The sequence below is a fragment of the Ambystoma mexicanum genome, chromosome 1p (assembly GCF_040938575.1).
Source record: "Ambystoma mexicanum isolate Mex_15411 chromosome 1p, UKY_AmexF1_1, whole genome shotgun sequence".
Classification (NCBI taxonomy): Eukaryota; Metazoa; Chordata; class Amphibia; order Caudata; family Ambystomatidae; genus Ambystoma; species Ambystoma mexicanum.
Genome location: NC_090921.1, coordinates 1,159,179,826 through 1,159,206,792, shown reverse-complemented (window position 1 = coordinate 1,159,206,792; position 26,967 = coordinate 1,159,179,826). Strand labels below are relative to the sequence as shown.

Sequence of the window (26,967 nt, the reverse complement as noted above, 5' to 3'; positions counted from 1 at the left end):
CTAAGAAGTCAAACTATCAACTGCTCCTCATCAGAGGTATTCTCCCTTTCCTCACTTTTCCCCAGAAACTCACTGTCTCCAGAGGTCTGGTTCTTTCTAGGCTGGACTACTGCAACAGCCTCTTTCTAAATCTTCCTGCCTCTACTCTCCGACCTCTACAACTTATCCAGAACAGGACTGCAAGACTTGTCCTTGGCCTCAAGCCCAGGGATTGTATCTCTCCAGCTCTGAAATATCTTCACTGGCTCCCAGAGGCGGCAAGGATCAAGTTCAAGACCATTTGTATCATCAACAAGGCTATCTGGGGCCTAGGACCACACTACCTCCAACTCCCTCTTCCTAAACATCTCCCTTCACGAGCACTCTGCACATCCACCTCTAACTCTCTGAGGGTCAGTTGCTTTTCCAAGCAGAGAGTTGGGGGTAGATCTCTCTCTTTGGCTGGAGCCTCCCTCTGTAACATCCTGCCTGCCTCTCTGAAACTTGAGTAGAACCACCTCCGTTTCTGGAAACAACTCAAGACCTTACTTTTTGCTTCTGCTTTCTCTCTTCCGTTCCCCTGCTGGTGTCCCGACAGCTCCACGCACTGGTCACCTGGCTACCCTCTGAACATGTGCCCAGGCTCCTGCATGTCCAGTTGCCCTTCGCATTGCCTCTTGTCTCCCCTCGCATTTGTGGTCTGTATCTGCAACCTTACAGTCCCCTCGCTCTGCACTTTTGAGCCACCCGTGGCTGCACTTATTGAATTATCTGCACTTAGCCACCCACTGGCTGCACTTTGAGTTACCTGCACTTCTCCCCCACTCAGCACTTCTCCCCTTCCTCTTCACTGCACTTGCATGATCTGAATGACACAAGGCCTAATAAGATTGTTGTTTTCTACTCCTTGTGTTTTCGCCTCCTTGTCTTGTCGCACCTAGAAACACTTGTGTACAGGCACATTATAAATGCCATATCATATTATATCATGCATGCAATCAGAGGAGCATGCTTTTGATTAGGGGGTGCAGGGGAAGGAGCTGCCCACAAAACAGAGGCTTGCTCACCAGCACATGGAGTGGGCCTCTTGATTCATTCCCAAATCAAAGGCCTGCTCACCCCGCTGGTGAGAGGGCCTCTTATTTAGGGCCCATGAGGAGGAGGTGTATTATGCACACAGATGCATACTCACTCACGCACCCACACAATATAACGTCTTTCATTCATGCGTGACCCCAAAAATACACTCATTCATTACACATGCAGACATGCCCTTTTTTAGTCTAGCCAAAACCATTGCATACGAGTACAGATGGGGAGAAATGGCATATGAGGAGGGACACAGAGCTTGCAGGTGTTGTTTGGTTATTTGCCCACCCATTGACTGCCCATGCTAATCCTTATGGCCATTTCCATCCAGTTCATTTATTGAAGCCGTACCATCCAACTTTGCACTGAAAGTGCCTGCCAGTGTTTTTTCAAAGGAGTCTTCTGAGAGTTAATGACTTAATTTGAGCTGTGAACGCACTACTGGTGTACTAAAAATGTCTTAACCGGGTCTGCCTTCACCCACTCGATTTATGACCACTATGCGCATCCTTCATTGAAATCCTTGAAATCCTGTTAAAAACAAGCATTGGCAATACCAACGGTTTTGGCTTGTTTATAAGTATTAGGCATTTGCCAGGCACTACTATTAGAATCTCGGGTATTCTGATCGTTGAGCACCTGCTACCATCAATGGCCAGTTAATACCACTAATTCAGTGCCTGGCAAGTGCCTTTCCCATGCCTATACAAAAGCCCAAATTGTTGGTGTTGCCAATGCTTGTTTTTTATTACCTGCAGCCCTGGACCACAATCTGCTCTTCCAGGTGGGTCCCACGATTGCTCTCTGGCTATGCCCAACATGCACAGGAACCAGGAAGCACAGAGCTGCTTCCTGGTTCCGGCACATGTGCGCAGGAGCTGGGGCACCGCATGGATTACGCCCCAGCACCTCTGAATGAAAAGGGAGGTGTAGGAGTGCCTTCTCACACATTCGTATGCAGTAGCCCTATCTTGCATCACCAATGCATCGTGCAAGGCTGTGGAAATAAAATGCCCATGGTCATGAATGGCCCATTGAACACGTGCAGCTGAAGAATGAACTGTCAAAGGGAAACTCAAGCCAGCCCAAGAGCACTCACTCGTATGCTTGTTGCAGCTGACGGAGTGCATTGTGTTTTCACTGGTCTGACATACAGAACGGGTGGGCCGACGTCCTGTTGCCCATTATGGGTCGAACTGCCCTGATTACCTCGCCAAGTCTCGCATGAAATGTAAGCACAGTCTTTGATGGGAGGTGAGGTTTAACTGAGCAGTTTCCTGGATCGCTGGAAGCATTCTTGGCCAAGCCCAGGAACTCTGAGAGTTTGGCACAAAGCTCCTGGGTTTCAGGAATAGAGTAAATGTTCAAACGATGACCCAGTTTACTTACTCGGTGTGGTTTACATTTGGATCCCTCCAAACCTGCAAGTGAGTGTTTCATGGGTTCAACATATGTGAATATGATGTGCACTGGTATAAAGTGCAACATTTATAGTGCTAGTTGCTGTTAGTTTGCCATTTGTAGAGCGCTATCATGTCTTGGTCAGCCGGAGCCAGGGGGACAGTGAGACATCAATGCTACTTGCTCAGTCCAGGTCATTTCTTCCGATTACTTTGATACACCCTGTGAAGAAATCTCTGATTAAGGCAAATACAACACTTCCCATGTAAGGTGACTGAAATATTCAAATTGAACAAAAAAGCATATTTTCATCTCTCATTTGTTCTGTTTTCCAGACTCGAGAGGCAATTGGCAGAGGAGATGTCGCGAAGGCGCAGAGCTTCTCACGAAAGGCACAGATTTTGAACCACGTGGCACTTGCAATTGGGCTCGCCATTACTGCTGCATGGATCACTACTCTCACTGTTGTGCTTAGCATTTACCCTCCCTACTATCCCTTCTACTACTACCCCGATAACTACACCACGTATCCTACTCGTGATCCCAACGACTCTTGGAGCCATTGGAGACCATACCACCACTCTGTCTTTAATCACACCGCACCATGAATTGGATTCAGGGCCACAAGCTGCATAGAAAAAAAAATGAAAATACATATGTCTTAGTTTAAAGAAAGGTCTTCAAAGCTGCCACAGGGAAGTAAGTACCTGCATTCCTGAAAGATGATGTATTGGAGTCTACAGGAAGTCATTGGACAAAACAGGAAGTCATGAAAAGCAGCAAAAAGTAGCAACAGAAATGGGGCTGCGAGATCTACACACAACAAATAATTCCTCTCGCATGCACCAGCTTCTCTAGTTGAACCGAAGCCTTGGTCTTCCGGGGCGGTGGCGATGGCGGGAAGAAACATTCAATGAAAAACAAACCAGTTTGGTTTGACAACATGGGGTGCTCTTTGCAAAGGCGCATGCACAATTGTGTGGCCATTCCATGGAGGCTATTATCTGCAGCAATGCTGGAAATGGGCCGGATTTTCCTGGATTCGGAATTTAGCAAGCACTGCCTCTACAGATTCACACAAGTCGCAGATTTTAATACCGTTTATTGGACAAACTGAAAAATCAATGCAGAGATCGACCAAAACATTAGCTTGCAAAGTCCCATACAATGTAAAAGTTCAGATATTGATACCTTTTATTGCACTTGTACCTTTTATAGGACTTCATGAGCAAATGTTGGTTCCATATTTGCATAGATTGTTCCGTTAATGGAGCAAACCATGAGTCCCATAAAAATAAAACTCCAACAAAAGGTATCAAAATCTGCAACTTGGGCGATTTGAAAACTGGGCTAACACAGCGTTTAACTTTTGTTGGTTCTACAGATTCAAAATAAGGGAAACCAGAAAATGCCAATGCCTCTGCGTGGTCGGCCATGATGCACTGGACGTGCAGTGCTCAGCTCTTCCCAGCTCTTGGAAGCCTTCTGAGCTGCAGAGAGCTCCACTCTAGCTCGTCTTTCAGCCAATAAAAGCACCGCATTCTACAGATGGCTGGATTGTATCTCAAGGAGTGCGAATGGTGGGTGATGAAAGATGGGAGGGATGGATAAAGCTGAGTGCTTTCCGAGGCAAGGAACTAAAACAAGTTACATTTTCTTTCACAGGGTTTCTTTCAGGAGGTGATTTTATTTTTGGGTTTACATTAAACTGCATGTTGGTGACTGTAGACTGTATTCCCTTCCGGATGGAGAATATTAAGTTATACTCTTTTAACTCAGCTGTAGTCTATTTTGGTATTATTGCACCTTTTAAGTCATCTTTCTAAAATGTGTTGTTATAGTGTTGTGCTTCTACACTTTTTACAAGCCTACTATTTGCCTGCTATGACTCCACCCATAGCCTCACCCCCTGTCGACCCGCTCTTCTGTGGGGTCTCAGTGAATTCTTTATCCATTTCCAGCACTGGTCTCCACCCTGCAAACGTGTGTCTGTATAAGTCCTCTGTGGATCAACCATGAACCTTTGCGTATTCCAGTGTAACCCAAAGCCATAAAAGATCTACCGCCAGGGAGGTGATCCCAAGCTACAGGGGAGCTGGGAGCTGGGGAGGCGGTTAAGAAGAAACTGACAAGCTCAACGTATTTAATGTACACATATGGTACTAACTCACATGGTACTATCCCCACTACACTAAAAACTGGGCAAATCTCACCCCTCTTAAAAAGAAAATCTCTCGACCCCACGCTCCCTGCAAACTACCACCCCATTCCTATTCTACCATACCTACCCAGAATCATGGAACGCTTTGTCACTATCCAACTGCAAAACACATCACCACAAACATTCTCCTTAACCCAATCAAATCTGGCTTTCAACCTGGGCACAGCACTGAGACCGCTCTCTTAAAAAAACTTGATGACCTCCACGGCATTACACACAAAGAACAGACAGCACTACTCATCATCCTCAACCTCTATGCAGCCTTCCACACAATTGACCATACCATTCTACTAGACATGGTACTTGACTGGTTTATTACCTTTCTCACTGACAGGACACACTTTGTCACCAGACCCCCTTATCGATCAGACCCCTCCCATGTCAAATATTTGGTCACACAAGGCTCCTTCCTAACTCCACTCCTTATCAACGTATATGTTGAATCCCTTGGACAGACCCTAGCAAACACAATGCCCATTTCCTTCAATAAGTAGATGACACACAAATATACTTCCAAATGTCATCCCCTTCACAACTCCACACTTTCAAATCCTGACTCTCCATCATTACAAACTGGATGGCCACCCACTTCCTCAAACTCAAACGTTCTAAAACAGAATACCCTCTCATTTGCCTCCTAAGGCACAAACCCAATCTCACCCCCTGGATCCAAGAATTCACCACGGACAACCCACACATATCCCGTCTCCACACCTGTTAAATACCTTTCCGCTTTGGTTTTTGCAGCACACCAACGCTGCAGATAGATATTGCTGGCGAACACATGAATCAAAAACAGTTTTTTTCAAAGAATGTACAAGGAAAAGCTTTTGGGAAAATTAGGATCCTACAGAACTGTTTGAAAATGGTGAAGGAGTGCGAAACATGTTATACCATTCACGATACAAATTCTACCAGCTCCTTTTTGCACTTTGAGTTAAACACCTAGGAGCATGCTATTATGCAAAAAAGGATATTGATATTGATATTTATATTTTATTTCGATTGCGCTCGTACACAAGTGTTACAGAGTGCGACAAGGCAAGGGAGGGGAACAGGGGAGAACAAAACAGCGATCTAACTAGGCCCAGTGACCTTGAGAATGCGCAACTGCATGGGAGAGGGGGAGGGGAAAAGTGCATGGAAGGGGGAGAAGTTGAAAGTGCGAAGCAGAGGAGAAACAGATAAATAACAATAAATAATAAAGGCAACAAACAGTGTTAGTGCAGCCAGCAATTTGCAAGCGCTAGGTTTAAGGCAGCAGACAGGAAGAAAAAGGGGGGTTGTATGGGTACACATACAGACCCCAGTGCAAGCAGTGGCCCGGAGGCAGTGCGGGAGGGTGGCAGGGTGAGCAGGTACCTGGGCCCGGAGGACAGAGGGTGGCCAGGTGCATGGTGCCAAGAGAGAACAAATCAGCAGGTGAGAGGGGGGGCGAAGGCAGAAGAAAAGAGGAAGGTCTTGAGGTGCTTCCGGAACCAGAGATGGTTCTCCTCAAGTTTTAGAGTGACAGGAAGACTGTTCCAGAGGGAGGCCCCAGCCCAAGACAGAGATCTACCCCCAGCTTGTTTCTTTGAAAAACGACTGACCCTGAGGGAGTTGGAGGTAAAGGAGCAAAGAGCTCGAGAGGGGAGGTATTTGTGGAGGGATAGCTGAAGGTATTTTGGACCCAGGCCCCAGAAAGCCTTGTGGACAAGGCAGAGGGTTTTGAATTTAATCCTTGCATCCACTGGGAGCCAATGGAGAGATTTCAGAGCTGGAGAGATACGATCCCAGGGCTTGAGGCCAAGGACAAGTCTCGCAGTCCTGTTCTGGATTAGTTGCAGAGGGCAGAGAGTAGAGGCAGGTAGATTTAGAGAGAGGCTGTTACAATAGTCCAAGCTAGAGAGAACCAGAGCTTGGGATACCATGAGCTTCTGGGGGAAGGAGAGGAAAGGCAGAGTACCTCTGAGGAGGTGCAGTAGGAAATTTGACTTTTTAGAGACGTACAGGATAGACAGTTACTATTCATATATGCACCAAATGAATTGATTCCGTTAGCTTTATAGTAAAATGTGAGATAGCCACTTGCACTAATGTACAAAAATCCCCCTGGCCCTAACCAACTTAATAAGAGCAGGGTGAGATGACAACCATTTACCAAATTTGGAAATGTTTTACCTCAGAGGAGAACTATTATATTGGAAAACGACTTGATCTAGACACTGAGGGGTTATAGTTTCTTGTTTACTTTTTTAGATCCGGCTTCTAATTGTAACAAGTTCTACTTCCCACACCAACCAGTGACTAACGACTGGAACGTGGTAAACCTCACCACTATTATTTTAGTAGTTATGGTGAGAAGACTGCTTGATTGTGTTATATAGTGGTTCAACTCATAGTTGTGGTGTACTATTTCCCTGGTTAACTGCATATTTTATAGCATTACGAAACCCCATGAGGACTGTTCAAAGAGTTCAAACCCAACGCTGGAGCTACAGACTTTAAGAAGCTGATGTTGATGACACATTGAATATTTTAGAAATCTGGTCCCGTGATGAATTTCCCTACAGTTGACGTTCATTAATTGGGAATTAAACATGTTGGGTTAAAATTATGTGAGATTAATTTCCCAGTGACATTAAAGCATTAGAAGCCAAGTGACTAAGCTGTATTTAAGAACCCTAGAATGAGATAACGGGTTCAATACTAGACATGAACATGTTCAACTCTGTTAAATGCTAGTTACATTTATTGTGTCTTTTTAGTTGATTGTTTTGTTTGTGCATTGAATATTTGGTTTGTTGATTGATTAGTTTCTATGCACATTATCATTTGGTATAAAAGGTTGCTTTGAGAATTGGTTATAGGTTTTCAATGCTAATTTTGGTTTTCAATTGTTTATTTATTCCACCTTTATCTTTTTTCTTTCTCTTTTAGTGAGTTGTTTTAGTAATTTTATGGTTATGAACTGTTTGATATTTGTGGCTTATATGTGTTTAAAAAAATATTTGTGTAATAAAAGATGATCTATTTATGCCATTCAGTTGTGAGGTTTTATTGTGAATACCCACTTAACAAGATTAAAACTTGGATTGCCGTTGGTTTCGATCCCTTGTTCAATAATCCTCATGGAGCTCACTAAAGAGAGTTTATACTATTAGGGAATAGTCAAGAGGTGACAGGATGTCTTTGTACAGAGTAGTATGGTAAGAAAAGGGCTCAATCACGTCCTCTTTAAAAAAACAAAATAAAACAATCCTCTTCTAGTATATAGATAAATACCTTGACTTCACCATCGATCCCCACCTTCCCTTCACACACCACATATCTGCTGTCACCAAAACATGCAATCTACAACTACATCCCCTTTGTAAAATCGGACATATCCTTCATCCTTATGACTTCCACACCACAGTCCAAGCACTGGTTCTCTCTAAGCTGACTATGGAAATGCTGTCCTCACAGGACTCCCCAACAGCACCCTTGCCCCCCTGCAAGCCATACAAAATGCAGCAGCCAGAACTATCCACCACCTACCCAAACATTCAAACATCACACCCGCTCTTGCCCAGCTCCAATGACTCCCCAGACCCCAGAGAATTGCCTTCGAAGTACTCTGCATTGCATTCAGATCCATACACCTCAAAACTCTGTTTTAGCGTCATGGCAAATTGAAACTCATTACATATACAAACACCAGACAAGCCAGCCAACACCTTCTACACATTCCACTCGGCAAACTCACATGCACACAAAAACAAGCATCTACCCAGTGGGAACCCAGGGCATGGAACACCCTACCTCTTCCCATATGCACAGCATCCTCCATCCCCACTTTCAGAAAGAGCCTCAAAACATGCCTGATTCCCCATGAATAACCCTGCCTCCTACAATGCTGTCACTTGTCTATCCTAATCATTCTATCCGTTCCAGAAAAATGTATGCAACTTCTTTTTTCAAATCCCACCTTTTCAAACTAGCGGCCTCATTACGACCCTGGCGGTACGGGATAAACAGCGCCGTAAAAGGTGCCGGTGCCGTTTACCCCGTACCCCCTCATTACGAGGTCCCCTCGCGAGACCCAGGAAGTAACGCCTGGTCAAACCAGGCGTGCTTATCGGGTCCCGTGAGGGGAAGAGGGAGCAAACAACGGGCCAACTCGTAATGGCCCGTTGTTTGCTCCCTCTCCCATTCCCATTCAGCACTATGGGGGCTGAAATGGGAATGGGGAAGGACCGGGTCCGGGTCCTTGGAGGGAGGAATTACCGGGCCTTCCAAACTCGGAATGGCCCAGTAATTCCTCATTCTGAAGTCCCGGACCCGGACGCGATTTCGGCGGCAGCCATGCCGCCAATAGCGGCATGGCTACCGCAGAGGTCGTAATGAGGCCCTAGGACCCTTTGGGTAGGACCAGCACTCAACAAAAATTCTAATAAAATAAATGTTCCCTTGTATGCCCCTCCCTTATTCCTTCACTCCTGCCTTATTAGTTTGCTGAGCACATGCAGCGCCCTATCACCCCACGTGCCCTCTGTCTTTGCCCTGGTGTCGTGTGAATACATGCTAGAGCTGCCAGGATGAGTGTCCCTCCATCCAAGCTTCCTGCTGCCCTCAAAATTACTATTTATGTGTGGGTACTTGCCAGCTGTATTAATGGAAAATGGGCCATGAGTGCAAGATGAAATTCAGAGCCCCTTGTGTGGTAAAAGTTTCACTTTGTTTTGAAGTGTAGTAATGTCCATGCGGTTAAGACTGTCACGGATTTTATATCCAAACCCCCGCCATATTGTGAAAAGAAAAGGGAAACTAAAGAGCTGTAGAACTGTGCAAACCACATTGCTTAATTTACCAGGTGCAAAAAGAAAAAAAAAAACAACAGAAAAAGGTTTAGGTTATTTTATAGCCCTGCACGTTTTAGTCACATAAGGCATAACAAGTTACAAACCCGTTTAAAAAAATGGGAAACGCACGGGGCTATCACTTGATAACACACCCATGCAAAAATGCAAAAAGGATAACACAACCATGCAAAAATGCAAAAAGCTTGCCTTTCACTAGTGAATAGCACATTCTGCGCTGCCTACTTCCTTTGCAAGCTGCCACTTGCAGCCTCGCATTATTCAAAGCAACAAGTACCAGAATGCAAAGCACCAAACCTGATGCGCCACTAACTCCCCATATGGGAGCTACTTTGAATTTTTCGGATATCAAATACTTTGCACACACCATCATTTTAATTGTGTGCTGCCCCATGACTTGCAAATACTAAAGACATCTCAAGTTGCTGATTTCATTTGTTTCTTTGCATTCTTGTACATATAGTTTTGCATTTAGAATGGCATGAACGCAAAGTACATATATAGCAATACAAAGAGAAGGGACCACGGTCTCTACTCCATTTGCCGAGGTACTGGGCCTGCCCATTCTGCCGATCACTTCTTCTCAGCCAATCATCCAATAAGAGAAATGGGGCGAGTTATCAATAAGAGGTCCACACTTTTTACCTTGATGCCATTCAAAAGGCCAATAAGGGTAATTGAAGAAGCAACCAAAACATGACCTGTAACACTCCACAATACACCAAAAGAAATTAATAATAGACGTAAAGCGGCACCCCATTCATTAAAAGGGCCTTATAACCAGTGCTGGTCATTGGGCCGGCTCTCGGCGGATCCGAGATCCGGCACCAGATGTGTAGCCGGATCTCGGGATCCGGCCAGAGTCAGCCGCCCAAGCCCATGAACCGCGCTGGAAAAAGAAAGAAGAAAAAAAAAAGCGTCCGCGACGGCAGCATTGCCGTTTACCGCGGCTTTGGCACTGATGTGTAATGCACAATGCTCACTACATGTACAACTGAAAGGAATCAGTTCTACATGTAGCGAGCATTGTGCTTTACACGCCAGAGCCGCGTAAAAGGCAATGCTGCCCTCGTGGGCGTTTTTTTTTTTTTTTGGCACAACAAAATGAGCCAGGGCTCATCAAGGGGGCCTGGCCTAACTGCAGGCGTCCTGTTGGCCCTTTAGGCCACGCCCCCCTGAAGAGCCCCGGCTCAATGGGCTACTGGCACCCCTGTCAGGCAGCCTTTTGTAGTGATCAACACCCTCTCCCGAGGGGAGAGGGTGTTGATCTCTGCATTTATTTTCTATTGGGTTGCCTGGCAGGGGACAGCGCCTCGCCTATTCAGCCTTAATGGTGGTGCTTCCCCTCGGCAGCTGGGGAGGGGCAGCGTTGCCATTAAGGCTGAAGGGGTGAGGCTGCTGGAAGCTGAGGCCGTTTTCCTGAAGACTGAAACTCACAGAGTTTCAGTCTTCAGGAAAACGGCCTCAGCTTCCAGCGGGCTCACGTTTCTCTCCACAATGGTGGCACCGGCCCACGGGCATCTCCTGCTTAAAGGGATGCCTCGCAGGTGCGGCGCCACCATTATGGCTGAAAGGCATTTTTTTCTGGAGCCTGAAGCTTTCGCACACGAGCGAGAGCTTCAGGCTTCGGAAAAAAATCCTTTTCTTGTAGTGGCCGGGGCTGGCAGGGGAGATTAGTGGGCCGCACAGGGGCTTAAAGCCCTGGCCGGTGGTAAAAGGCAATGTTGCCTTTGTGGGCACTTTTTTTTTTTTTAAGTATTTATCTGATCGGATGGCCACTACCAACCCCGCCCCCTCTAGACCACGCCCCCTCTTACCCCAACTCCTCCCCCACCCGCACTTGTGGGATCCCCCACCACATTTTTTCCATTTCCACCACTGCTTATAACCCAATGTAGAAATGCAAGTCTAAGAGTATTATACACCCCTGTTGGACCACAGATCCCTTTGCTGCCCTCATATAGAAGAATAGAAAACACTGGTTTATGACGATAACTCCCAGAAGAGCACAGCTCCAGGCCAAGCGGTACCGTTTCTCCACATATGCAGTGACGCGTTGGGACACGCCCAGCTCCCTGTACAGTTACACCTCTACTTAACATACACTTATCTCCACTTGGCCACTACCTTCTCTTACTGCTGACCTGTACACTAACATTAGGTAATATGCATTGAACATGTACTCTCTGCGGGGACCTGACTGGCCTCCAAGGATGTCTCAAATGAAATGCACTCGCATGTAGCATCATGTACGGAGAACATCTTTAGCATCCCCTGTCCCATGAAAAGCCCATTGTAACATTTGAGCTTCTACCAACAGACCCTGCCAGATATAAAGAACCTCTGCAGTGTAAGATCCCTCTAGAAGTACATTGCCAGTGGGCTATGGACCCAGACGTGCCTATCTACACATATGCCTACCAACCAGCTTTTTCCTCCAGCAGCCGCCTACCGGGGGCTACTGAGCACCAGCAGTGTGCCCGTCCTCCAGAAGTACACTGGCAGTTGAAAAAGACTACAGTAGCATGAGAATCCTCCAGCTTTAGAGCCTGTTCCATAGGTTTGGTATTCTGTGTCAGGCAGAAAGCCGTTTTACAAGATGTGTAGCCCTGCACTTTCTGCTGGTTTTTTGGGTTTTGGACTTTGTTTTTCTGCTAGTCAGGCTTAATCCGAAGCAAGGGGATGCAATATATATATATATTTTAATTACAGTTTATTACAAACTTTAAAAAAAGAAAGAAGTAAAAGTACAATACAAACAAGAACACAAAACAGACAAATATTTAACTTAAAACAAACCAATAGTAAGGGTCATGCGATAGCAATATGCCTACTATTTCATTACAGGTAACATTACTTCCAGCTTCTCAGTATTATGTTTTACGGTCGAGTCAATGAATTATTCTTAGTTATCCAACAGCTTATTCACTTTTTCCAGAAAAAATGTCAGCGCAAAGACCATCTTATTATCTTCTCCACTCAATATTCTCTTCCACCAGTCCTCTCCACGCAGGAACGCATTTTTTCTTAATTCCTTACCCAAATGTTTGTTCTTAACGATTTTAGTTTGGGACAAAAGATCACAAGATGTTTCAAGGTCTCCTCTGCAGATAAGCAGAATCTGCAATTGGTGTCTTCACACGCCCCTTTTGTTCTCATTTTTTGTACCTCTTTTGTTCGAAACAGGTTCACTCTGAACTTTAGGAAGATCTTTCTGTGATATTTACATGGAAACATCTCCATGTATTTTGGCAGCTTGTCAAGTACTTTTGTTGCCGGGACATTCCTCTGCATACATGTATGTTGAGCTCTCTGATCACATGTTTCGAACCAATCGAGCACCCAAAGCTTTCTTTTCACAGCATTCGGATAAGTTAACAAGGTGTTTGTTGTATTAAGTTGTGTAAGGATCTTTTCACAACTTTGCATCCATTTACCCAATACACTGTCCAAGTTGTTTGGTGCCGGAGTATTTAGAATCTGCAGGAGACTATCAACACCGTGGGGATGCAAATCATTTTACCTGGATGGGTCATTTTTGTGCCCTGTGGTAAGACATACATAGGAGATGGACAAGAAGACACGGTTGAACAGGTTCTATTAAATAAGAGAAAAACCTCAACTAACCGCTGCGGCGTTTCGGGACAGAAAAAAGAAACGGCCAAGAAAATGGCCCCCGACATGGAAAGGGAAAACGGAGCCCGTTTTCCCTTTCCATGGCGGTCATCGGGAGCGGACGCGCTGGGAACACATGTGTTCCGAGCGCGTCCGCTCCCAAAAAAGGATCAAGAAAAAGGTAAGTGGGGTTGGGAGGAAAAAAATAAAAATAAAACGTACCTGCGTCCCCGGCGGGGGACGAGGAAAGCCCAAGCCGTGTGGAGGCGCGGAGCGGGGATGGCCCCGCTCCGAGTCTCTACACGGCTGGAGACTTCCCTCGTCCCCCGCCGGGGACGCAGAAACAAGAGGGTAAGTTGGGGGGGCGGGTGGGAGGGAGGAGAGGGAAGGGAGAAAAAAAAAATACTTACCCGAGTCCCCGGCGGGGGGCGAAGGCAGCCTCTCAGCCGCGGGGAGGCCCCGCTTCGAGCCTCCCCATAGGCTGAGGGGTTGCCACGCCCCTCGCCGGGGAAAAAGGCCGTGGAATCCCGACGGAGGGATTCCCGGCCGGGTATGGACCTGGCGAGAGCCAATCAGAATGCTTGTTTCATTCTGATTGTCTCTCGCCGGGGTACTAATATACCATATGTTCTATCCCTACCACTAATTAACAAAACAATATAAACTTGGCCTACTAAGGTTGTCCTCCCTCTACTTGGCTGTAGGTGGCTGTTTTCTGACCCGACCCAATTATGTCACTGTCTTGCTTTTTCGCGCAAGATCGGGCGTGCTGTTACTGTTCAAATTTGGGTCCGTTAAGTCTTCCGCTCTTCGAGAAGGCTGATCAGGACTGCCATCCAAGCATTCATATAAGTTCAAAAAGTGAATCTCCACATTGGATTAGCTGTTTCTCTAAACATGGTCCTTGTTTACAACAACAATATTGAGGAGCTGTGTTTGTTCTCATCTTGGATCTTTTAAGCTTCGGTACTTTTCACAACTTTTAGTCCAGCTGGGACTTTCTGCCCTTTCAAGTCATTGGGATACAGTTTGGCGTTCAACTCAGTGTGAGGCATTCTGTGACCTCTCAGGCCTACTGATTCTCTAGTTGCCTTCACCCCCTTAGGGGGTGCTCTCTGTGTCAGCAATGCCAGGCTCCTTCGGGGGACTCACTACTCTCTTTCCGCTTCTGCCGTCCTGCTGCATCCCTGTTCTCCTGTGGCGGTCCTCATAGAGGAAGGTGGATACTCCAGGTTCTGCAGAACTGCTACTCTGATGTTTACGAGGTTGGGACTTCTTCCTCAGTTCCTCCTGTCTGTAACCCATAGGAATACAGTGTAGGGAGTGCTGGATGCTGACGGGCTGCTTTGAAGGCGGATCGTTTATCCCTCTATTAGTCAGCTTCGAGCTTTCCACCATCCTCCTGGGCTTGGCAGTGTCATGCATGCCTCTCATTTCCTCCACCCACCATGTCGAAAATGTGGTCATTCAGGGCTACAGCGCGGGCTGCTGCTTTTTGTCCTCAGGCTGACTCTCTCTGCTTCTGCATGGGCCTCAAGGTTTTGGAACAAGAGAGGAAGCAACATTTGTTCTGTCCTGCAGGTAGGATTATTGACACAACTGGGTCAGGAATCAAGCCAGGCATCTGTAAAGGGCCCTGCACATTAGCATCCTGCTCAATCCCATATAGCCAGTAGATGTTTGGGACTCTGACTAAAAGGGAGATGGGGTAGTAGCTTTATTTGGGAATTTCTTGTCCCCTAAGGGAGGGGGGCAATCCCCAGTGAGATCCCACTTACCCTGTCCCTATGGGTTGTTAAGAAGAGCGGACTCACTTCCAAAATCCCAAAGGGGTGGCTCCTGCTTGGGGAGAAGGGATGAATTCCCTGGATTCGTCACACACACCTTCAACATGTTTTCCATAATGGGGTTATATGTGCCTGCCTGAAGGGACACGTGACTATCCCTTGTCCCTTTTTGTGTGTGTGAAAGGAAGTGGCCATTTTGGGCCACTGGATGTCTGTGTCCAGGGCACAGCCAGCCGGAAACTAATTCTGACTGGCATATGCAGGTGTCTGCTTGGGATAATGTAGTTTATGTGAGATAAACATCCAGAATGCATACGTGTGCATGCAGGGACCGTCTGCCATTGGCTGACCACTCCACTGTTTAAATTCTGATTAGTGGGTGATTGGGTGCCATGTTCAGTCACTCACTGCCTCCTGAGGGGAGAAAAAACCACACAAAAAACGTGGCCTACTCCTGGATCTCTGCACCAACACTTTGGAACTCCTGCTGTTCAAGGAAGGATAGAAGCTCTGCAACAACATCCTCTGATACTCTCTCTCGAATTCCAGTGCGTAAATGTTTGGGGGAGTGACAGAGCGTAGCAAGGGAACTCAGATCAATCAAAGGGAGGTTCAGAGGGGATCTCCCTTCAAGAATTTTTTTTTAAATAGTGTATTAAAATGGTGCCTTTTACAGCTACATTTTTGTGAAGAATTTGTAATCGATTTTGTATGGTAGCACGTAAAAAAGACAGAAGATGCAAACAACCAGCAGTGGTCAAGAGTATTTTCATGAGGCCTATGCCCACACCATATGCTGATATAAAAAAATATCATGCTGGCTGTCCCCATACATATCCACACAGGCTGCACAAACGTATACCAGTATTACTGTATAAGAACTTAATCCGGTTGGCTTTGCCATTAAAAAATGCCAGGCCACAGTGAGAAAACACGTTCAGACTGGATGCACTAACATAGGCCAGTCTACCCATGTAATAACACTTATCATGTTTCCTTTACACTTGATGCCCAGTAAACTCTGCCAAGACACAGTAGGAACGTATATTCAGACTGGCTGCACAAATGAAGGTTCATCTATCCCATAACAACACCATGTTTGCTTTACATTTGATACCCAGTAAAATATAGAGGTTTGGATTCCATGACCACCTCCAAGAGGAAGGATGGTGAGAGGTGGCGTACAACTATGGGAGATATGGGGCTTTGGTATTTTAATGAAGTGCTCTGTTAAAATGCCCCTCTTCGCCCCACATGGACAAATGGTGTTGGAAGATCTACCCTTGATTATGTTTTTATGGATGATAGGATAAGCTTCCTCTGTACAAACTTTAGTGATAACTTCACCCCATTTAGCGACCACGCCATTATAGAAGCCGACTTTAACCTTTTGGGTAGTACATTAGTGAGATCTGGAAAGGCGGCTTTGAAAATGATATGTGCCTCAGATCTGATGGCCACGGGTTCAGGTACACAAATCCGTTGGTACCCTGATAAGGTCCTAAAGGTGAATTCCACACTTGGTGCCTATCTGCCTTTAACAGACCAGTCCTGGAAGTACAAAACCCTCAAACCCAATGAATTTGGAAATGTCATAGGCCACCTTTTAAAAGTGAGTGGGGTGCTTTTTGGGGGGGGTGAGAGCGCTCCTAGGTCGAACCACAAGCACTTGTATAACAAAGAGGTGACGACTAGGAAAAGAGAACTGCGCCATACGAGAGCCCACTTAAAAAAACACGGACAGGGTTCTCCTAATGAAAAATATGAATGAATTAGAAAAATCCGACAGGCGCATCGAAACTGGGTTAGACAAAATAAAGCAATCAGAGTACAGAGGGGTGGAGAAGCAATGCTTTTATGCTGAGGGATAAAAATGTCCCAACCTTTTGGCAAATAGTCAACAACAGTGAGGCTGCTCAATCGTTACTTCAAATTAACGGAGTATCAGAATCGGCTGGGCTCTGTACTTTGAACACGTTTTTGCAAATACTTCAGGGCTGAGCAGTGTGGCGGTGACTCCCGAGTGGGACAGTGATTTGATCCTACAGATGAATTTTGGGAAATGACGCAATTTCTAGGCTATTAAAATCTATTAGCTCCTCTATGGCTCCAGGTCCTAATGGCCTGACTAATCAGGTCTTGATATGTGACAGGGAGGTTTGGGCCAACACTTTTTCCTTACAGTTTGCTAATATACTTGCTACTGGAGTCTTCCCACCCTCGTGGTCCAGTGCTATCCCAATATTCAAAAGTGGCGATTGATGAAATCCTTCCATCTACAAAGCAATTGCGTTACTCGATACATATAGCAAGATTTTTGCTTCAATTGAGCTAAAACATCTAGAAGCCTGGGCTGCTAGGACTGGTAGAACTTCCAAGTGGCAGGTAGGTTTAAGGAGACAAATGGGGACTTCACTCAATGGGTTGGTAATTAATACTATTCACCAGTTGGCATGGAGTGGTAGATATGGTGCAGTATATGGAGCCTCCATCTACCTAACAGCTCCCTTTGATGCCCTGGATGGAGGGTTACTGTGGAAGAAACTTGCCAAATGGGGTATTCCGGCTGGTCTCCTTAGCCTGCTCTTTCGACTCCATTCCAATACTGTAATACGAATCTGACTTAATAACAAGGGGTATTTATCCAGAGAAGTTCCTACCGTGAGGGGAGTCAGACAGGGATGTGTTGTTGTTCCCTGCATTTTTAACCTATATCTGGCCAACACAATGGAGGCCCTCACGAAAGCTTACCTGATTACCCCAAAATTGCTACATCTTCATTTTCAATGGCTTGCCTATGCGGACAACGTCTTTCTATTTGATGCAAGTAAAGTCGGTCTGCAACGACTAATTAACTCTTTTGAAGAATATATGGGTAAACACTCTCTTAAAGTTAACCCCTCTAAATCAAAAGTAATCAGATTCTCTAAAAGCGCAAAAAAATGCACATTGAAATGGAGATTAGGCGATTCCTTGATCACATGCGTTGACTCACTGGTCTATTTGGGTTTCCCAGTATTCGGGAGGGCTTCATTGAAGAGCAGTATTCTCTGGATAACTGAAATCACGGGATAATTGATTGCTCAGAATAAAATGATAGACACAACGTGTGGTAGATTCTCCCTCAAACCTGTGATTAGATAACATGAAGATACATTTATACCAACATTTCTTTATGGAATTGAGACACATCCATGTGCTCTTCTGGAATAATTTACGGTACTGGAGGGAAGGATCTGGAAACGCATTTTAAGTTGCCCAAGGAGCTTTCCTGTAGCAGCCATTCATTATGACTTGGGTCTAGTGTCCTTTAAAGCATGTGCACACTAGAAAGTCTTGTCCCTATTGAGAACCTTCTTAATCCCAGTAGAGGGCACTTTACATGCAGACTTTAAGATATTCATTGTTGCACAGTGCTGCATTAGAATGTAAGCGCTGAAAGCTCTGAGTAACTCGATTCTGGATAGGATTGGCTGCTCTATACAGGATCTGGTTGAATACCCCAGCAGGGTAGACCTATTGCTATACCAATGTGACTGGATGTTGATAATAGAACAACTGCATTCATATCCTTCATTGGTCCACTTGAGTGAAGAACATAAACGGAGGGGCATTGTGGCCCCTTTTTTAGTATCTATCCAGACAAAGTGGCCTGAGTGATCTTTACTCGTTTCCGATGGAATCTGCTTAACTCTAAAGAAAACATGTTAAAACATAACAGGATTTTTGCAGACTTAGCAGGATGCAGATTTTGTGAGACTGCAGACACAGTTGAAACCTTAAAATATTGGGTAACAAATTGTTTGGAGTTAAGCACCTTACGCAAACTTTATTTGGATAAATTGGCTCACTGATCATTTTATTTTGATATGGGTGAATTTTGGAACCAATGTCTTGCCGGTAGAACAACGTCACCTGTAATTGGAATTACATCTTTTATTAACGCACCGAATTCAGATGAGAATTTAGCTGAATTAACTTTTAAATATAAAACATGAATTGAAATGCTGTTTTAAAAGTTTCTTTTTTAAATCCACTGAAATTAATGTAGATTTTATCTTTTTATAACATGTTTCTATTGTAAGTTTTATTAAAGGTTGATTTCTTTTTGAACCATAAAATAAAAAAATAAAAATAATACCAAATATGATATGCAACAGTAAGAAAAAATATCCAGACTTGCTGCAACTTTGATGGACAGTCTAGCATTGTATAACACTTATGTGTGCTGCTGATGTCTGTAAAAGCGTTTCCTTAAACGCCAACGTTTTGCTGCCTAATATTGTGCTCAAGTAGCATTGCGAGCTCTCTGCTCTTGCTACACTGGTGCCTGCTTCCTGGAGGAGGCGGGGCGCTGCAGCCTCACGTGACGTATCACGTGACATCCACCGGGCCTCAAAACCAGCCCTAAACCAGCCGAGGGGTGTGTGCTGCTGATCTCTGTAAAAGCGTTTCGTTAAACGCCAACGTTTTGCTGCCTAATATTGTGCTCAAGTAGCATTGCGAGCTCTCTGCTCTTGCTACACTGGTGCCTGCTTCCTGGAGGAGGCGGGGCACTGAAGCCTCATGTGACGTATCACGTGACATCCACCGGGCCTCAAAACCAGCCCTAAACCAGCCGAGGGGTGTGTGCTGCTGATCTCTGTAAAAGCGTTTCCTTAAACGCCAACGTTTTGCTGCCTAATATTGTGCTCAAGTAGCATTGCGAGCTCTCTGCTCTTGCTACACTGGTGCCTGCTTCCTGGAGGAGGCGGGGCGCTGCAGCCTCACGTGACCTATCACGTGACATCCACCGGGCCTCAAAACCAGCCCTAAACCAGCCGAGGGGTGTGTGCTGCTGATCTCTGTAAAAGCGTTTCCTTAAACGCCAACGTTTTGCTGCCTAATATTGTGCTCAAGTAGCATTGCGAGCTCTCTGCTCTTGCTACACTGGTGCCTGCTTCCTGGAGGAGGCGGGGCGCTGCAGCCTCACGTGACGTATCACGTGACATCCACCGGGCCTCAAAACCAGCCCTAAACCAGCCGAGGGGTGTGTGCTGCTGATCTCTGTAAAAGCGTTTCCTTAAACGCCAACGTTTTGCTGCCTAATATTGTGCTCAAGTAGCATTGCGAGCTCTCTGCTCTTGCTACACTGGTGCCTGCTTCCTGGAGGAGGCGGGGCGCTGCAGCCTCACGTGACGTATCACGTGACATCCACCGGGCCTCAAAACCAGCCCTAAACCAGCCGAGGGGTGTGTGCTGCTGATCTCTGTAAAAGCGTTTCCTTAAACGCCAACGTTTTGCTGCCTAATATTGTGCTCAAGTAGCATTGCGAGCTCTCTGCTCTTGCTACACTGGTGCCTGCTTCCTGGAGGAGGCGGGGCTCTGCAGCCTCACGTGACGTATCACGTGACATCCACCGGGCCTCAAAACCAACTCTAAACCACCCTTGCGGCGTAAAGCCCTGTGGAGTTAAGCCCTCTGGCTGTTATATGGCTGTTGTGCGTGTTGTGCCGATGCTGCAGAAGGAAGATTAATTTACAGGACCTTAAGTAAACAACCCAGTTATTTCAGTGAAATATACATTGGTATCACCTGGCTGGGGGGGAGAGTCGGACTAAGGCCGCTCCTCAAGCTGTCGGGTGTTCCCATTCCGGGTGGTACTATCGGATTGACTCTTAGATACTATATTTCTTGACATTTGAACTCTACTCTTCAATCATTCATTAACTTTTATTATTATATGACTTGTGACGATAATTTTAACCAATCAAACTAATTATTTTCTTTATGAAATTGTATAACTTTGGTTTTATTCGCTCCCATTCTAATTGATTGTACTGGCTGCTCATTTTATAGTTCTATTATTTGCTGATCCCTGATATTAGTTTAATTCATTTCTGGGGCTGCGAAGGCTTCTTCTCCCCTGTTAATTTTAAGAAAAGGAGTTTACTATAACTACTGAATTGATTAGGTCCTAGGTATATTTATTATAGACTCACTTGTGATAGGATTGATTTAAATTTTGGGTGTTTCGCCTTCTTAGGAATTAATAGCTATTCCTTCTTATTTATATATATCCCCCCTAACACTCTACTAACATGGCCCAAAGTCCTTGCTCACACAATTTGAGATCTAAAAAGGGGAAGAAAAGTGTACCCACATCTAATATTAAATTAGGAACCCAGAAGCCTGGTAAAGGGAAAAAATTAAAAAAGGGAAGTAAGAATGAGCCTATTTGTGAGACTAAAGGCGTATTAGAACAACCTAAAATACTCAGCTCTCTTACTGTAAAAGAAAAAGTAATGGCATCTGACAATGTACTCTCCCTCCGTTTCTCCTCTAATAGCTCGAGGATTGACAATGTATTATCTCCCCCTCTTCCCTCTAATAGCTCTATGATTGACAATAATTCGCTGTTGACATTAGTACATAATTTCAGGCGTCAATCTATGGGAACGGGAACAAATCTGGAAATTTCTGCAGTAGAAGATACCGACATGAATAATATTATCGGTACAAATCTGTCAGATTCTCCAGATTTGGATAAATTTGCCCAGAGAGAAGTGGAATTTAATTCGAGCGATGAGTCTTATAATTCTATGGGTAACCTCTCTGAAATTTCTGTTAACAGTGATAGAAGTAGGGTAATTGAAAACTCACTTAAATCTGTTGAGAAATTGGATGCCCTAACTACTATGATGGATGTCCTCTTGACCATTTGCACTAAATTGCTTAAAGAACAGAGTGACACAATATCATTGGTATTGCAGAATATTGATAATACCAGATCTCTTGGGATTATGATAGAGGAATACTGTGGAAATGATTTTAAAAAGGGGGAAAGGCATACCGTGGGGTCTAATGAGGTGTTAGGAGACTTGAGTGAGTTGGTTTTGGTGGTTGAAAAAGAAAATGAGAATACCACTGCACAGACTAATATTTCCCACTCGGAACAACTTAATTCAAGGGACAATTCGGCTGATAAGACTAGTATTAGTGTGAGAGAGGTAGAAATAAGGGTAGCTCAAGGCTCTAGGAGGCGTACTAGGCGAAATAGAAAAAATAAAAAATCCACCCGTAAGAGGATGGTGATGAACAAGACTAAAACTACTAAGACTGCTAAAAAAAAAGAAAATTCCCTGGCTCTAGCAAATACCGCCCCTTTAGACTCTGAATGCGTAGAAGTGGGGAATCACTATGAAATTATCAAACATCAGCGGAAGTCGGACGAAGGGAAAAAAGTGGTAATTAAAAGTAAGGGACTAGAAAATTGGCTAAAGGGTAAGGATAATATAATAGAGGAAAGTGAATGTGAGGATATGGTATCTATAGAAAACAATTTTAAATATGTTGAAATTCCATATAACAATATTATGCTTCTCACAAAAAGGGAGAGGGAAATATATATCAAAGAGATGGAACGATTGGCCATGCATAGTAACCAAAAAATAAGTATGGCAAATTTTGTGGGAATAAATGAAGAACCCCAACTTATAGTGGGGAAAAGTATTAAAATCATAGAAAAATCCACTCTTGATGAAAGCCCATTTTTAAATCGGGCTTGGTTACTGAATAAACTGTCACATATTCCACAGTTACAAAATATTAATTCAGGGGATATTGAATCTATTATCCTGCCGGAATATGGAAGCTGGGAAAACTGGGTCGTTGTCCAATTTAGATCTGCAGTTTTTGTTGACCTCATAAGGGAATACTCTAATGGAGTATGGGGCAATAACTATGAAATTGTGATATGCCACTCCGCAATTCATAATGATCGGAATGATAAAAACATGGATTTGGTGGGAGCTTCACCTACTACTATGGAATTAAGAAATAAAAATGTAGAAGTAAATTCTTTGGAGAGAAATACTACTATCCAGAATTGAGATGAGGTATATATTAATGAATTCAATCTCCTCTCTTGGAATAGTAGAGGCTTTAATTCCCTATTACACAAGGATGGTATCCAATTGTTGTTGGAGAGTGATGTTTTTGCTTTACAAGAAACTTGGGTAACTGGGGAAATTCTACTTGATGGATATAATATCTGGAGTAAAGCTGCTTCCAAAGGTGAAAAGGGCCGGCCGTATGGAGGGCTATGTATTGGGGTAAAAAACCATCTTTCATTTAAACCTTATGAGAAGCACGGGAACCTACCTAATGTTATGTGTGCAATCATAGATAGGGGAAGGCTATCAGGGAACCTCCTTCTCATTAACATCTACTCTCAACCAGGGGGGATAATGCTCATGAGATTGGGGAGTTTCTAAATCATACTATTGAAAGCTGGACCCTGGATTCTCCTCAGTCCAAAATTTGTATAGTGGGCGATTTTAACGCCCACTGTGACTCTGCTGTAAGGGATATGAATAGTTGCAAAGAATTGTGGGACGAAACGGTCATTACCGCATCATTGGAAACACAGGAGGGCAATCTGGTTGATGGGCTTAATACCCAGTTTGTGCAGGGATGCCGGTGGATGAACCTTATGTCTAGTTGGGGGTTAGAATATTTGGAACCTAATATAGGGCCAGGTACTGGGGCAACCTGGACTAATGGGAAGGTAGGCTATAGGTTAGACTATATGTTTGTAAATAAAAAACTAAGCCAATCTACGATCTATTTTGAACACATAGATACCATTTTGAGTGACCATACACCCATCAGGGGTAAATTTTTTAATGGCCCGAAAAAGCAAAGTTGGGATGTGGGCAATGTGATGGATATTCAATTTTCTGCAGGTGGAAACAGGATCACTTGGTCGGATAAAAATTTAATTATCTTTAATGAGCTGTTTGATCGCCTGATCATTGATGGCCAGGATATTGTGCGTAACGGCCTCAATTTGATAACAAATTTGTTGGGAATAATACGGAGGACAAACAGCAACCTTATTGTGAAAAATAAAAAGGGAAAAAATCATTCCCACAAATTTGATCAAGTGATTTATGACAGGAAAAAAGAAATGATGGGTGAGATTCGTAAACTAAAGCAGACATGTGACTTAGATGACGAAGAGAGAAGTAAGAGAATCAGTAATATAAAGACACAATATAAAAACTGGCTAAAGGATTATAAGTATAGTACTAATAATGCTAATTGGAGGTGTTTATATAAGATATGTAAAACCCATGACTCAAAAAAATGTTGGTACTTATATCGACAATTCTTGATGGAGGAAGATTGTAGGGAAAATTCTAATGTGAGCCAGGAGGCTTGGAAGCAGTATATTACTGATCTCTACTTCAAGATTAGTGATATGTCTGCTATCCCTACTGGTATAAATCCATACAGCTATAATACATTTCCCTTTGGTATTCTGGACATTATTAAAGTAATCTCTAAAATGAAAGCATCACGTGCCCCCGGCCCAGACGGGTTAGCTAATGCTGTCATAAAGCAAAATCCCATGAAATGGGCAGTGACTCTGCTCCAGCTATTTACTGGTATATGGGAGACAGGCCGCATACCGGATAGCTGGAGGAAAGCTATAGTAGTCCCTATTTTTAAAAAAGGGGACAGACAATTGCCCGATAATTATAGATTGCTGGCCATGGCAGACAGTAGCTGTAAGATCTTCTGCTCACTGTTAGTTGACAGCTTAAATAACTGGATAGAGGAAAAGGGTCTTCTGTCTGCTCTCCAAACTGGCTTCCGCAGAGGCTATAGCACCCTCGATAATATAATAATGTTGAAACACATTATAGCAGGGGCTAAGGATAAGGGGGAAAAACTATATGTGTGTTTTGTTGATTATTCGAAAGCCTTTGACAGTGTTAATAGGGGACTTTTGTGGAAGAAATTAAGAGAGAAAAAGATCTGCCCCAAAATTTTGCATTTTTTGGAAGAAATGTATAGGGAAACTACAGTCTCCATATGTCTGGGCAAAGGAGGGATGTTATCACCTGAGATCGCTACTAATACTGGACTGAAGCAGGGATGTGTTACATCGCCTATATTGTATGACTTGTATGTTTCAGATATGTGGGAAAGCTTTACCATCATAAATAACTTCCCACCAATAGTGGTGGGGAAACCCATATGTGGCCTTATGTATGCAGATGACACCGTCCTCTTGGATAAGACCCTGATAGGATGCAAAGAATGTTGAATGGCCTACTAGCTTACTCTGAAGCGAATGACCTTAGTATTAATATAAATAAGACTAAAGTAATGGTATTCGGAGCTACAAAGTTAGAAAAGAAAAAACTTTCCTCAAGATGGCAGATAAACTCTATTAAATTGGAGGTTGTTGAGGCCTATCCATATTTGGGGATGCCTATTCTGAGCAATCCCTGTATACATTTTTTCCAGGAGGCGGTTAATCTAAAAGTACTAAAGAAATGGAAAGTCATAAGGAAATACATGATCAGTAAAGGCGGCCACTCAATCGAAGGTTTACTTGAGATATACCAAAGCTGCACTATACCTGGTATTCTGTATGCGCTGGAAACAGTAGAAAGTAAATATCTGAGTAAACTACACTTACTTGAAGGGAAGATCTGGAGACCAGCCCTAGGACTCCCCAATTCAGTACCAATACAGGCTATAAGGTGCAAACTGGGGCTCATATCCCTCTCGACTTTGTGGAAAATCGAATGTTGTAAACTCTATTTTAGAATAATCTCAGGGGACGGGGATGAAGGAAGTCTGCTTAACCTTATAAGACAAAATAAAAGTGAAGGCAGATTTAAGAATTCCTATATGCTAAATCTTCAAAAAATAGTATTATCTTTTCTAGAAGCCCTTGGCTATAATGAATTCATGGGAAAAGATAACAGAATGTGTATTAAGAAAAGTCTTAAAGATAAAGCTTTTATTTGGGGTCTGTGTGAAAATCAATCTTATCTTTATAATAAGTCCAGATACTCTGTTTATGCTCTCCAAGGCCTCAAACCTGCCACCCCAAGACAATATCTGCTAAACACGGGAAGCAGAGCTTTGAGAAGATTTATCTTGCAACTACGTTTGAACATTCTCCCGTGTAATGATATTATCGGGGCAAGAACAAAAACTCCCCGTGCAGAAAGATTGTGTAGGCACTGTAATATAGAGGTGGAGACAGCAAGACATATTTTAACTTCATGCACCAAACTAAGGGAATGTTATTTTAAAGGGTATGCAAATTTTGTAGAGGATATGCGAAGGATTGAATCTGACCAATTTTGGTCAGTTATTTATGATGGAGAGATTAAGGTTTTTATTGGGGCAGCCTTTTATATTTGGAAGCAAGTAATGTGATGTATGCTTCTCTTATGTGTAATATGTAATTGTGTTTGGTTGATATAATATTTTTGTAGTGTATAAGGTTTTAACTAACCAAAAAACACTTTAATTAAAAAAATAACACTTACCATGATGGGTTTACCTTTATACCAGTAAAGTAATGCCATGCCACAGTAAGAAAATATAGCCACAATGGCTGCTCCAGTGTAAACCAGTCTAGCTAAGTAATATCAAAGAGCATGGTGGCTTGACCATCATAACAGCAAAGAAATGCCATGCCACAGTAAGAACATATTGCCCACACCAAAGTAGACCTGTCAAGCTACTTAAAAACACAGTTATCAGGTTTGCTTTACTCATGATGCTCAATAATAAATATCATAAGGCAGTAAGGAAGTGTAGCCAGACTGACTGCACCAACGTAGGCCAGTGTAGCTACCAATAACACTCACAATGGTTGTTTTAACTTTGATGCCCAGTGCGAACGCTATGCTGCCAGTTGTCCCCCTCTTAAAATTAGAGGCCCCAGCCTGATCCCTCTTCCCACACACAGCATAAGCTGCACAAACGCACTTCACTCACACTTTCATTCACACAACATACACTCTCTCATTCACCCACAAATTTATACGGCACTATGACAACTCCTTGCATGCACACATACATAAAAACAAACATTGACACATTCACATGGGGACACATTCATACATGCAAAGGCACTAAGACAGAACCCTAGCAAGCACACATACGAATACATTACATAATATGCACATTAACATTTCACATATCACCACTCCGCCACACACAAGGAGACACAATCGGA

General features: G+C 43.9%; 1 protein-coding gene across 2 annotated transcripts in view; it reads left to right on the top strand.

Annotated features, from left to right (window-relative positions):
* LOC138450493 (uncharacterized) overlaps positions 1-7,711 on the top strand; it is a 604,516-nt gene extending 596,805 nt beyond the window's left edge. For both annotated transcript variants that reach the window (XR_011260185.1, XM_069604843.1), the window contains one exon: positions 2,805-7,711. Coding sequence is in view for 1 of the 2 variants with exons in the window: in XM_069604843.1 (XP_069460944.1) it covers positions 2,805-2,874 (70 nt within the window). In the remaining variant the exon portion in view is untranslated. The remainder of the gene's footprint in view (positions 1-2,804) is intronic.
* The last annotated feature ends 19,256 nt before the right edge of the window (positions 7,712-26,967 follow it).